Source organism: Manis pentadactyla, chromosome 1 (genome assembly GCF_030020395.1).
Source record: "Manis pentadactyla isolate mManPen7 chromosome 1, mManPen7.hap1, whole genome shotgun sequence".
NCBI lineage: Eukaryota > Metazoa > Chordata > Mammalia > Pholidota > Manidae > Manis > Manis pentadactyla.
In genome coordinates this window covers 165080607-165095606 of record NC_080019.1, presented here as the reverse complement: position 1 = coordinate 165095606, position 15000 = coordinate 165080607, and the positions used below count along the sequence as shown (strand labels likewise).

General features: G+C 38.9%; 1 protein-coding gene across 1 annotated transcript in view; it reads left to right on the top strand.

The window, feature by feature from the left end:
* The window catches only part of MYH15 (myosin heavy chain 15), a 139295-nt gene that overhangs the window by 120880 nt on the left and 3415 nt on the right, over positions 1–15000 (top strand). The window contains 2 exon segments of the mRNA XM_057488601.1: positions 2028–2115; positions 2118–2455. Of these exon segments, the coding sequence (XP_057344584.1) occupies positions 2028–2115; positions 2118–2455 (426 nt within the window).

The window sequence follows — 15000 nt, the reverse complement described above, 5'->3', positions numbered from 1 at the left end:
GAGGCAAACCTGCAGCCAGAATGGATCCATCGGTTCTCCATATAGCCCGGAGGAGGTGAGCTGACCCCTCTGCTCCTCTGTTCCCGTTTTGAAAAATTAAGCCAATTAGCTCCTCCCCTTCAGCCTACTCAGCTAATGTTAAGGAAGAGTTGAATTGCTGTAAGCAAAGCCTTGTGAAAATAAGAGACTTTTTAAAAATGTTAAGCCTCTTTCCATACTGTAAATCAATATATCTAGTGTCTAAAAACAATTCTTCCTGTGTTCCTTACAAATAGCTATTTTTCTAGGGTCTGAATGGTTTGCTGACCTGTAAGAGGGCTTATTTCACGAATTTTTTACAATCCATACTAGAGTAGCAGATTAAGGTTGGTAAAGATGGGCTTCGGGCCTGGTATACTTTCTTTATTAGCAAGTTTAAAATTGTCCATGGGGTGCTTTTCGTAAAGCTCAGGGTTGGCTGCCAGCCTTGAATGAAACTGTGGGAACTGGAGAACAGCCACCCTCTGGGCCCCATCCCCTCGGTGGGCAGATGCAGCCCTTCTCTCGAAGGGCATGGCAGGCAGCAGGTGACACTCAGCAAAAAATGAGCAGAAGGAGGCTAGAGGGAAAAGTGTGTGTGCGTGTGTGTGTGTATGACTCAGCCTTGCAGGTCCCAGGCTTGCTGAGCAGACTGTGGGCTTGGTTTCAGTCTCCACTCACCCAGCCCATCAAGTGATTTTGTATAGCACATCAAACACATAACTATCTGTGGCAGCTCTGACCTTGCTGTGTGAATGGAAGCTAAAGAGTGTGGGCATTGGGGAGACAAGATAATTAGATTTTACATTAGTGATTTTAAAATTCAAATGATGGTGAGAGCTGTGTCTATATTTCCCTGAGTTATTTTGGCACTTAGGGAGCTAAACAAAACCTTTGTACCAAATCCTAGTTACCAGGTCGCTGAAGCCTCCAGCCCCCTCTAAGAATAGAGAAGCATGCCTATCACTCGGCCATTTTGTAGCGAGGTAGACACTTCTGCGCTCTGATGGAAAAGAGGTGTGTGAAAAATTGAAAATGTTTGATGGCCAAGGGAAAAATAAATGCTTCACATACATGAAAATCAGAGAGAGAGAAAGGAATAAAACGAGTGTCTACCTCAGCCTGGCAAATTTATGCAGTCACACATTATGAAGACTATCTGCTTTACCTTGCCTTTATAAGATTTTCTCAACAGTGTTGAAATAAGAACCATTCCCTTCTCCCTCACCCTCCAGTTCTCTAATAGTTCAGCTCTGAGTCCCAACCCCACACAGCAGAACCCAGAGTTGCCTCAGTAATTCATTCTTTGCCCTCACCATCTGCATAGGCGTCTCACACTTAAATTATACAGATGGTTGGTAACCTGATAGACACAGAAGCTTTGGCTCAGAAAGAAGTGTTTTTACATTAAACACACGGAAAGATTCATGAAACAGTTCTTAATAATTTCACTCTACCACCAAGCCCTTGCACATGTAGCCAAAGCCAAGAGCAGACTTCACAAGCAAGAATTAACCTTCCTTGTGCCAGATTATTGGCACTGAAAGCATCTGTAGCTGCCAAATTCCTGGAGTTTAAACTTGTTTGCAGTTGTAAATTACAGAATTATAGATGTGAGATGTGAAAAAGATTATCACAGGCCCTCTTCTGCACTTCCCCTGCTGCACGATGTTACAGGACGTCTCTGTGCCTCAAGTCAGAGCTGCTGCATGCGCTGGTCATCTTGCTTCCACTACAGGTGTTGTGTGATGTTCATATGGTGCTTCATCTTTGGTCTGTTTCTACCATCCCTCACCCCAGTCTCTTCAGTAGCTGCTGCTGTCTTGATTGCTTCATCATGAGCAAACCTGAGGGTGGCCAAGTTTAGGGAGACAGCTATGGGAAGAGATTAAATATGCTGCAGAGACGAGGCATGACGTCTGGTCAGATCAGGGACTGAAGATGGTGAGAAGAAATGTTAAGATCAGTTGGCTGCTGGGTTATTTCAGTCCCTTCCCTTCTTTTTTTAGGCAGCAAACGTATGAGAAGAACTAAAGAAAGAACAAGACACCAATGCCCACTGAGAGAGGATGAGAAAGAATAGGAAACAAAGACTTACAAAAGAAGACCGCACGAAGCTGAACAGACTGCCCTGGATGAGAGCAGAAAACAAACCCAGAAGCCAGAATCCAGGGTAGGAGTTTGTCTGGGTCATCACGGGGTCATGACAGCTCCCAACTCTCGGCCTTATTGTCCTGGAATTTCATATCAGTCTCTACCTCTGTCGTCATTTTTACTTTCAGCACTTTTAGATCTTGGAGAGGGTCAGATCTCAATATATTCATTCATTCTTGTGATGTTGGGCCACCAAGGGGGACTTTTCCTGTATTGGATGAGATCTGCCTTCCCTTTACTTGCTGAGTGGGAGCACATCAGTTCCCTCTCCCACAGCAGCTCCTAGGCTCCCTGCAACCAGGGCTACCCGCTGGGCCCACACACACTCCCGCAGGCTGGCTTCTGTGACTTTGTTCTCCTTCCTTCCTCTGCCAGAGAATGCTCATTGCCTAACAGCCAGGGAAAGGAGAAGGGGAATAGCTAAATCAAAGATCAAGAACGACTTAGTGAAGATAACGTAAGGGATGACAGATATGATGTACTACCTGCCTTCAGGGAGCCTAACGACAAATGAAAAACCTATCTTGAAAATAGGGTTTTAAAAATTATTGAATCGATTTCAGTGACTATGTACAGATTGTGTGATAAATGCAGAAAGGATGGGAAAAGTATTTGACTGTATTTCATGGCTCAGGAAGGCCTCTGAAAAAGTATTGCCTTTGCACATTTATAGTATCTACATACAGTGGAACACCAGTGCATATTTATGTACCAACACACAGCCATGTAATCATGCTGATCAAAAATGAATGAGCAAGAGCTCTATAATATGTTCTGGAGATTGGGCCTCATAGTATAATGATGATAAAAGACACAGGCAATGTGTAGTGTATAACACTTTTTGAGCAAGAGAAAGGGGCAAATATGAAGACATGTATACACATACATTTGCTTATATTTTCAAAAAGAAATGTTGACAGGATACAACAAAAACTAATAAAAGTAGCTATGCATAGGAGGAGAGCACAGCAATGAAAGTTAGACTTCCTGAATGCACTTTGTTTAGTTGTTTCAACTGCAGAATCACATAAAACATTTACATCCTTCATATTAAAAAATAAGTTTAAATAGAAGAAATAAAATAAAGCAGCTCCTAAAACTTTGACACAAATGGAAACATATGAAGTGAACTGTATGCCAAGTTGGGGGCATACAACACAAGAACTATGCCCAGTGACTTTTCAACAGTTGAATTCAACAACTATTCAATGTTTGTATATCCTTCCTGGAATATATATACCTAATGAGAAAAGAGAAAAGTACAAAGGAAACTGCATTTACAGGTTCAAAAATAACAGTATCTTATCATTGCTACTAGCACTAAGAGTAATGTAAGTATTTATCTGACACATATAAGAACCAAGATTTTTCGTATGAGAAAACACATATAGGTAAAAAAATAAAAAACTTAGAACATGCCTTTTTCCCCTAAAAAAAGACACAAATGATACTAGTACTCCCAACTCAAATTTAAGATAGCAGGATTTTATTTTATTTCCAGTTGCTCTTTATCTACTATTTAATGGCCTAAAATCAATAATCAGCAGCAATGAGCTCCTGTCAGATAATACTAAGGAATTATGGCTAATTTTTAAAAAACAATCATAATACTTACATTGTCTATTAGAAATACATAAATAATTATTTACAGATAGAATTATATGATGTTTAGGATTTGCTTTAATCAAGCACTTTTTCCTGAGGTGTTTTAATCACTTACAAAAATACCCCACAACAGTACCTTAATTAGTACTTAAAGGGGGCTCTTCATGGCCTCATGATGCAGCCGAAAGAACTGTGTGTTAGGTTCCTATTAGGGGGTCCAGAAGGTTTTTGTAATGGGCTCCATCCATAAGGAGCTTGCACACGGGCTGATCACCCCCCACCCCCACCCCCCACGGAGAACAAGGGAGACAGTGTGGCTGAAGTAGAGGGAGGGAGGTGAGGGTGGCAGGAGATTAGGGCAGACCTCATAGGCACGTTCATGCGTCAGGGCGTTGGACTTTGCCCTTGTAAAAGGGTTATCAGGAAGGCCTCACTGAGAAGGTGGTATCTGAGTCAAGATGGCTGGGGGAGTCACCGGATATCTGGGAGAAGAAGCCAACACTCCTCGTCCATCAACTCCCTGCCCCTTTCCTGCTGCTTTCTTTCCAGATCGCTTATGACCATTTAGCAGTGTGTATTTTACTGCGTTTTACAGTAAGCATGTTTCCCCTCATTAGAATGCACACTCACACAGTAGAGAGATTTTTGTTTCATTCACTGCTGTATCCCTTACCCTAGGATCTAGTGTGTATTAGGCATCAAACATTTGTTGAATGGCTGTTATGCTATCCTTGTTTGTGTTAACTCTATATGGCTACTGACACTCTCCAACAAAGCAGGACTGCAGACTGTGTGTGACGCATGTGTGACACAGACTCAGGGTCTGATTTCTTTAGTTTCAGCCAAACATGGAGAAAGAAGCTTACAATTAGATAGTGTATTGGCTGAATCCTTGCAGTGCACTGCATATAGCTGATGCTCCCTCTATACTTACATGCACTCATTGTGCTTTTGTAATTTAGGAGGGTAAGCTTACCACCTCTGCATGGATTAACCTTTCACACCCTTCAGAGTCTTAACAGTTCTTTTGTGATCTCACACAGTTCAACCAAGTCACTCTTGGTGAAGCAGTTTTCCCAGAGGGTGCCCTGTTTAACCACTGCCAGAAAGAGAGCAGATACATCTTGATGATTTTGCTCTATTTCAATGATCATGCCAATTGGCAAATGCAATATCTGCCTGGCTTGCTTGCTGCCAGCCTGTGGTCTGAGGTCATGGTTTGGTTGCAAGTTCACCAACTGGAAGGTGAACTGGAGGTCAAAATCTGTCACAGCACAGAGCCAACAGATGTGAGCGATGCATCAAAGAGCTGACTTACCAGGTAGCCCAGGAAACCACCCCGTTTGGCTGGCTGAGCTCTACACTGCAAAGATGTGTTCCTTCAAGCCTGAAATGGCCTTCTAGGTCTCCTACTGCTCTCTCTCCATCTAGGCTCGCCCTCAGTGGTAGACACTGACTCACAGTTCCAGGGCTGCTGGGCTGGTCCCTTTTCAGAGCTCTCAGGAAGCAAAATGTGAGTGGCAAGTTGCAATTAGAAGTGAAAAGCTATTTATATTGCCCTTATTTTTTCACACATAATGTCTGCAGCACTTTCAAAGAGATGCTTTCCTGTGAGAGGCTGAGTGAGAACAGTGTGCAAATGAAGTGACTGGCAGAGACTTGGGGTAGCAACTCAGCCGCAGGTTCCACGGGACACTGATGAAATTGCAGGGGGGATATCTCCACTCCTATTTCCTGGTTGCACGAACACTCCAGGCCACTGAGGACTCTGGTCCGCTGCCAGGTGGAAACATAGCAAATGCCAATAGGAGGCCTCCAAAGCTTTCTGACTCTGATTTCCTGTTGACTAACATTGGTCTCAAACAAATCAGTGAAACTAGGGGGCAGATTCCTTACCAGTAATGAATACATTTCTAAAGCAATGATATAACCTTCACTTCTATGTTAGTCTTCCAACCTTCCTTCCCTTTTCTCCCACTGGAGTAGACTGTAGATTCCGTGAGAGCAGAGGCACTGGTGTTCGCCATTCTCAGGCCCAGCATCTTCTCACAAAGGAGGTGCGCATATTCCAGTCATTGAACACATGTCAAAGGTCACTTTCTAGCCCTTTCCTGCTGCACAGTATAGCTTATTCCAGTGAAAAGGCAAGTTCATTCCAGGCACCCACTCTTCCAGCAACTTGGGCAGTTCTAATGCAAGATTTGCAGGTCCTGATTCTGGTTCCCAAGGCTGCGTTAAGAGATTCAAGTCTCTTTCCTCACAGCAGGCAGGATAGTGTTGATAAGAAAGCAGAGCACTTCAGACAAATCACCTTGAGCTAATTAAGATGAAATGAGCTGCTTACACAGTGTTCCTTTACCGAATATGCAGTTCTCTTCTAAGACAAGTTAGTCTGACACTTCTTCAGACCATACCAGGTATTCAAAGCCACTGAGGAGGGAGCCCGTGGTAGGTGTGTCTCAGGACGGGACACTGCAGGCACATGAAAGTTGTGTGATTCTTCTCTTGTTCTGAGGAGTGTTGAGGAAGCCATCATGCTGAGGGAGTGAAATGCTGCTTGTTAATACATCCCGGACAAACTTCTTTTTACTTTCCTGTCGATTACTCTTACTTTTTTATTCTGAAAACAACTTTATGATATAAGAAATCACCAAAGCTATAATATTTTTCAGTGTTCACTGTCCCAAGGAATGCATTCTTGTTCTATTGTACTTTGTCTGCTTCTTTATAACATTGGTCTTAGTACTAGTAAGGAGGTATATTTCTTAATTTCTTCCAAGTGTCTGCACAATGATTAGAGTATATTTATTCAATTATGCAATGGTTTTCTGCCATCAAATCACCTATTAACACCTATTAGCACTATTTTAGGGGGAATGTTAGGCTGGGGCTCATAAGTTTCAAGAGATATTTGAGAGCCCTCCCCATTCCTTGATATCAAGGTTTTGAAATATTCAAGATAGACTCTGAGTCATTCTGTTCTCCTTTAACATCAAAATAACCATTAGGACTATGAGGCAGGGTATTTGGGGATAGTACATCATAGGTGCCAATTGAAAATGTCATTTTGAAAGGGACATAAATATTGGTTTCCTTTCCTAGGAAAAATTCTCTTCAAAGATCCTACTATAGTGGAAAGGGAATTAAATTCTATCCCATCCACAATAGTTTTATAGCCAGTCCCTGCTGAACATTTATCCTCCCCTATATTTGGAATATATAACATTTGGAAAGTTATCCTATTTTCTCTCTTCAGTTCTAGAAAAATGTGCTATGAGGCAGGATGTAAGATTAGGAACTTAACAATTGTTATGGAAAGTAAAGACAGTGTTTCTGCACCCCCACTCTCCATTCACCTGTTCCATCTCACCTTTGACTGTTTCCTATTTTGAGGGCTGCAGGTGTAGGTGTTATTTCATCCTTAAAAATCTAGTTACAGATATGGTATCTCCATTTTTAGGGTTAAGGAAACAAAATTTTGTCTTGGGTGGGTTCTCCAGGAACCACATGCCAGGATGGAGTTAGAGGTACAAGAGAATTATTGAGGTAACATGTGTTAAAGGTAAAGGGCAGAGGAAGCAGGATCAGGCAGAGAAAGCCTTCGGAACACAGTGGGAGTCCGACACCTGTGAGAGGAAAAGGTGAAGGAGGTTTGGGTAGACGGAGCCTCAGACTGTGGTGTGGCTCAGAGCAGGCCTCCAGCACGTGCTGCCTGTAAAGGAGTCCCAGGCTGGGCAGAACTGGCCAGCCCCTGGTAACCGTGCTATGCCATGCTACGGGCTGTGGGCTCCATGGGGAGGGTGTGACCTGGGTATCAATGCTGTGGCAGACCCCAAAGGCACTGCAGCGGGAAATCTCCAGGACCTGCACATCTCGCCACTAAGTGGGAAGTTCTTTTTTTGAAGGGAAACCTGAGCAGTGCACAACCATGGCTACCAGTTATTTAAGATCTCAGAGCTGAAATATGAACCTAAGCCTTACAAAGGCTTTGCCTTCTCAAGTGGGAGGTATAGCTCATTAACCTCTGTAAGCACGTCTAGCGTTTTTCAGTTTTCTTCTGTGTGGTCTCCTTTATCACACAGTAAATTTACTTATTTCAGTAAATTAGTTTTAAGCAATTAAACCTCTGTTGGTTTTTAGAATTTCTTATAAACACATAATTCTATGAATCTTCAAATTTCTTAAACATGAGAGGTAGAGAGAGAGACAGATGAAAACACAGGATGATTTTATTTGAAAAATAGACTTGTCCCATTTCCCTAACCAGGTTGTGCTTTACTCACTGGTTCCTGCCTTCACAAGTTTAAAATTAGTAATTGATCATTTACTGTAAGATTTTAAGTTGGGATCTGGAAGGAGATTCTAGGCAATAAAAACAGCTTAGATAAACCTACATTTATTTATTTATATTGGGATATAATTGACACATACCATTGTTTTAGTTTGGGGTATAAAACATAACGATTTGATATATATTAACATTGCATAATGATTATCACATCATACTTAATTGACATCCATCACCACACATACCATTTTTTTTTTTAGTTTGATGAGAACACTTAACTCTTAACTTTCCTAGAAATCTTCAAAAATACAATGTAGTGTTGTTAATGATAATCACCATGCTGTACATTGCACCCCCAGGATTTATTCATCCTATAACTGGAATTGTGTACCTTTTGACCACTTTCACCCACTCTCCCACCCCGTGCTTCTAGCAACCACCTCTCTGTTCTCTGTTTCTGAGTTCTTTTTTAGATTCTACATAAAGGTGATTTCGTATATTGTTTGTCTTTCCCTGACTGACTTCCCTCAAGGTCCATCCTTGTTGTTGCAAATGGCAAGATTTCCTTTATTGCTGAAAAATATTCCATTGTATGTATGTGTGTGTCCATATACACCATATATACACACACTATATATATATATATATACCACATGCTCTATATCCATTCATCTGTTAATTGACACTTTGGTTGTTTGCATGTCTTGGTTATGGTAAACAATGCTGCCATGTACATGGAGATGAAGAAATCTTTTTGGATAATATTTTTGTTTATTTCAGGTAAATAGCCAGAACTGGAACTGATGGATCATAAGGTAGTTTTATTTCTAATTTCTTGAGGAAATTGCATGTTGTTTTCCATAGTGGCTGTATCAGTTTGTATTCCCACAAACAATGTACAAAAGGTTCCCTTTTTCTGCATTCTTGCCCACACTTAGTTCTTGTCTTTTTGATAATAGCCATTCTAACAGGTGTGAGATGATATCTCATTGTGGTTTTGATATACATTCCCTGATGAGAAGTGACGCTGAGCACCTTTTCGTGTACCTGTTGGTCATTTGTATGTCTTTAGAAAGATGTCTCTTCAGATCTTCTGCCCATTTTTTAATCAGATTTTTAGATTACTTTTGCTTTTCAGTTATATGAGTTTTTTATGTGTTAGATATTAACCCCTTATCAATTTTGTAAATATTTTCTCTCATTCCATAGGTTATCTTTTCATTTTATTGATGGTTTCCTTTGCTGTACAAAAGTTTTTTAATTTGATGTATTCTCACTAATTCTTTTTGCTTCTGCTGTCTTTGCTGTCAAATAACTGTGGCCAAGATCAATGTTAAGGATATTACCTCCCATGTTTTCTTCTGTTATTTTTATAGTTTCAGGTTATATATTCACATCCATAATCCATTTTGAGTTATTTTTATGGTGTAAGAGAGTGGTCATTTCATTCTTTTGCATATGGCTATCCAGTTTTCCCAATACCATTTACTGAAGAGATTGCCCTTTCCCTGAAATATATTCTTGGTGCCTTTATCATAAATTAATTGACCATAAATACATGGGTTTCTTTCTGGGCTCTTTATTGTTTCATTGATCTATGTGTCTGTTTTTATGCCAAAACAAACTGGTTTTCTTTGGTTGGTTGGTTTTGGGTCTTTTTGGTGGATGAATATTTAATGATATGGGGAAGTGTTCACTGTGAGTTATAAGAGGAAAAAGAAGGTTCCAAAGCTGTGGACACTGTTTTGTGGAAAAACAAAAATGAAAAAACAAGAGGCTCTAAGGATCGATCAATTCCTGGGTGATATAAGCATAAATATTTCTGGGTTGTGGGGAACTCTCTTGCACTGTTGGCTGGAATATAAACTGGTACAGTCCTTATAGAAAATAGTGTGGGATTCCTAAAAAAATTCAAAATAGAAAACCACATGACCCAGTCATTCCACTTTGGGGTATTTACCAGGAGGTAACCCCTATAGCCATGGCAACTGGGGAATGTGTTTTGCACCTCTTCTGGTCTTGCTCAAGTTTGGAAGCAGAGGGATGCCCCCTCCTCAGGCTCTTGAATGCAGCCCAGCCAGCTTCCTGAGAGGTTGATAAGGATCATGATTGCATGGCAGCACTGCTCCAGCAGTGCCCACAGGGGCTGGTCTTTGGGTGCTTGGTCTGGCCTGGAAGATTTGAGCAGCTGCCAGAGGAGGCAGAGCAGACAGAAGAGGAGGTGTGAGGTGTAAAGGGGGCATGGTGGCCCCATGGGACTCCCCATGCCTGCAGTGGCCAGGGACTGGAGCATATCTTGGATGCCCACACTATTCTTTTTTAATTGAAGTATAGTTGATATCCAATCTTATATTAGTTTTAAATATACAACACACTGGTTCAACAGTTACCTATACTATTAAACCATTTCCCCACCCCTCTAGTACAGCTACTATCTATCAATATAGGAACATGTTACAGAATCATTGACTATATTCTCTATGTTGTACTATTATCCCCATGACCAACCTACATTATGATTGAGAACTTTCTGTGCCCCTTTATCCCCCTCCCCCTCCCTCCCCACCCACCCTGAAACCTCTCCCATGGTAACCACCAGTCACTTCTCAGTGTCTATAAGTCTACTGCTGTTTTGTTCTTCTTGTTTTGCTTTGTATTTATATTCCACCAATAAAAGACATCATATGGCATTTGCCTTTCTCCATCTGGCTTATTTCAATACCCTCTAGATCCACTCGTATTGTTGCAAATGGCAGGAATTTTTATGGCTGAGTAATATTCCATTGTGTATATGTACCACATCTTCTTTATCCATTCATCTATTGATGGACACCTAGTTTGCTTCCATATTTTGGCTATTGTAAATAATGCAGCAATAAATATAGGGGTACATATATCTTTTCAAACCAGGGGTTTTATTTTCTTTGGGTAAATTCCTAGAAGTGGAATTACTGGGTCAAATGGTATTTCTATTTTTAGTTTTTTAAACCTTCATACTGCTTTCCACAGTGGCTGCACGTACTGTTTTGATTACTATAGCTTTGTAACATAGTTTGAAATCAGGAAGCATGATGCTTACAGCTTTATTCTTTCTCAAGTTTGCTCTGCTTGTTTGGTGTCTTTTGTGGTTTCATACAAATTTAAGGGTTGTTTGTTCTATTTCTCTGGAAAATTCAATTTAATTTATGATAGAGGTTGCACTGAATCTGTAGGTTGCTTTGGGTAGTTTGGACATTTTAACAATATTAATTCCTCCAATCCATGAACACAGTATATCTTTCCATTTATTTGTGTCTTTAACTTCTTTCATCAGTGTCTTACAGTTTTTAGTGTACATGTCTTTCACCCCCTTGTTTAAATTTATTCCTAAGTATTTTATTCTTTTTGATGCAGTTGAAACTGGGATTGTTTTCTTAATTTCTCTTTATAATCGCTTTTTATTAGTGTACAGAAATGCAACTGATTTTTGTATTTTGATTTTCTGGAATATTACTGACTTTATTAGTTGTAAGAGTTTTTGGTGGTGTCTTTAGGGTTTTCTATGTGTAATATGTTATCTGCAAATAGAAATAGTTTCACTTCTTTTCTGCTTTGGATGCCTTTGCCCGCCCGCCCTCCCTCCCTTCCTCCCTCCCTCCCTCCCTCCCTTCCTTCCTTCCTTCCTTCCTTCCTTCCTTCCTTCCTTCCTTCCTTCCTTCCTTCCTTCCTTCCTTCCTTTCCTTCCTTCCTGTCCCTCTCTCTCTCTTTCTCTCTCTTTCTCTCTTTCTTTTTCTTTTTCTTTTTTTTGCCTAATTGCTCTGGTTGGGACTTCTACTACTATGTTGAATAAAAGTGGTGAGAGTGGACATTCTTGTCTTGTTCCTAATCTTGGAGAAAAACTTTCAGTTTTTCTCATGGAGTATGTTAGCTGTGGGCTTGTCATTTATAACCTTTATTATGTTGAGGTACATTTCCTCTCTATACACTTTCTAGAGAGTTTTTATCATGAGTGGATGTTGAATTTCATCAAATACTTTTTCTGCTTCTATTGAATGATCATATGGTCTTTATTCTTCATTTTTTAAATGTAGTGTATCACATTGATTGATTTGCAGATGTTGAACCATCCTGCATCCCTGGAATAAATTCCATCTTGATATGGTGAATGATCCTTTAATGTATTACTGGATTTAGTTTGCTAATATTTTTTTGAGGATTTTTGCATCTACGTTCATCAGGGATATTGGCATTGGCCTTTAGTTTTCTTTCTTTGTGGAGTCCTTATCTAGTTTGGTATCAGGGTAATGCTGATACCAAAACTACATAAAATGAATTTGGAAGTCTCCTCTTCTTCTATTTTTTGGAAGACTTTGGGAAGGATTGGTATTAATTCTTCCTTAAATGTTTGGTGGAATTCATGAGTGAAGCTGTTTGGTACTGGACTATTATATATTGTAAGTTTTTTATTATGATTTGGTCTCCTTACTAGTAATAGGTCTGTTCAGATTGATTTTCTATTCATGATTCAGTCTTGGTCGATTGTGTATTCTAGGAACTTATCCATTTTTTCTAAGTTGTCTAGTTTGTTGGTGTTTAATTGTTTACAGTAGTCTCTTATTTCTCTATTTCTGTGGTGTCGGTTGTAAATTCTCTTTCATTTTTGATTTTGAGTCCTTTCTTTTCTTTGTGAGTTGACCTAAAGGTCTGTCAATTCTGTTCATCTTTTAAAAAACCCAGTTTTCAGTTTTATTGATTTTTTTATATTGTCTTTTTGGTCTGTATTTGATTTATTCCCATTCTGATCTTTGTTATTTCCTTCCTTCTTCTAACTTGGCTTTGCTTGTTCTTTTTCCAGTTCCTTGAGGTATAAAATTAGGTTATTATTTGAGATCTTTCTTGTTTCTTATAGTAGGCATTTATTACTATGAACTTCCTTCTCAGAACTGTTTTTATTATATCCTACAAGGTTTGGTATGTTGTATTTCCATTTTCATTTGTCTCAAGGTATTTTTTTATTTCTTCTTTGATTTCTTCTTTTACCCATTGGTTGTTCAGTTGCATATTGTTTAATCTCTCTATTCATGTGAGTTTCCCACTTTTGTCTTGTAATTATTTTCTAGTTTTATACCATTGTAGTGGGAAAAGATACTTGATATATTATCCTCTTAAATTTATTAAGACTTGTATTGTGGCCTAACACATGATCTATCCTGGAAAATGTTCCATGTATGATTGAGAAGTCTGTATGTTCTGCTGTTTTTGGGTGTAATGTTCAGCATATGTAAATCCATCTGGTCTAATGTACCATTAAAGGCTATTGCTACCTTAATGGTTTTCTCTCTGTATGATCTATCCATTGATGAAAGTGATTAAAGTCCACTACTATTATTGTATTGCAGTTTAATTCTCCCCTTAATATTTTCTTTATATATCAAAATATTCCTATGTTGTTACAGAAATATTTATGCATTATATCCTTTTGTTGGATTTAACATTACCATTTATGTATCATTAGATTATGATCATTTCTCTTGTAACAGTCTTTGTCTTAAAGTCTATTTTGTCTGATAGAAGTATAACTTATCTGCCTTTTTGATTTCCATTTGCCTGAAATATCTTTTTCCATTCCTTCACTTTCAGTCTGTGTGTGTCCTAATACATGAAGAGTCTCTTGTAGGCAGCTGATAGATGGGTCTTGTATTTTCAAGCCATTCAGCCTCTCTACATCTTTTGAATGGAGAATACAGCCCATTTACATTTAAAGTAATTATTGGCATGTATGTAGTTATTATCAGTTTAATTGCTTTCTGTTCTGTAATTCCTTTGATATTTTCTTCTTCTCTTGCTCTCTTTGTGATCTGATGATTTTCTGTAGTGGTATGCTTTGATTATCTTTTTCTTTTGTATGTCTGCTATAGATTTCTGCTTTGTGTTTACCAATACATTTATATAAAACAACCTGTATTTATAATAGTCTATTTTAAATTGATACCTTAAGTTTGAATGCATTCTAAAGCTCTATATTTTTACTCCCCCTGCACTCATGTTTTATGCTTTTGATGTCATAATTTACATCTTTTTATCTAATATAATCATTAACAATGTTTTGTGGTTTTATTTTTATCTTTTAACCTTTATACTGGATTTTTAAGTGATATACATAGTTAGATTATTCTGAATTTATATTTTTTTACCAGTGAGAGTTATACTTTCATGTTTTCCTATTACTAATTAGTGTCTTTTTGTTCAGCATTATGAAGTCCCTTTAGCATTTCGTGTAAGGCTTCTTTAGTGGTGCTGACCTCCTTCAGCTTTTACTTGTCTGGAAAACTGTTTATCTCTCTTTCATTCCAAAGGACAATTTTGCTGGGTAGAGTATTCTTGGCTGGAAGTTTTTTTTTTTTTTTCTTTCCATACTTTGAATATATCATTTCACTTCCTTATGGCCTGGAAATTTTCTACTAAAATATCTGCTGATAGTCTTATGGGGGTTCCTTTGTATATAACAAGTTGTTTTTCTCTTGCTTCTTTTAAAATTATTTCCTTATGTTTAACTTTTGACAATTTAATTATAAAGTGTTTTGGTGTTGGTCTCTTCAGGTGTTGTTCCAAATCTCATTTGGAAATCTCTGGGATTCCTGCATCTGGATGTCTGTTTCCTTCCCTAGGTCAGGGAAGTGTTCAGCTATTATTTCTTCAAATATGTTTTCTGCCCCTTTCTCTCTTCTCCTGGAACATCTATAATGGGAATGTTGTTCTGCTTGGTTTTGTTTCCTAAGACTCTTAGTTATCACTACTCTTTTCATTCTTTTTTCTTCTGATGTTCTGATGGAGTGAATTCCCTGTCTTTAAGTTCACTGCTCCATTCTTTGACTTCATCTAGTCTGCTGTTGAACCTCTATGTTTTATCTTTCAGTTGAGTTATTGTATTCTTCATCTCTGGGATTTCTGTGTGC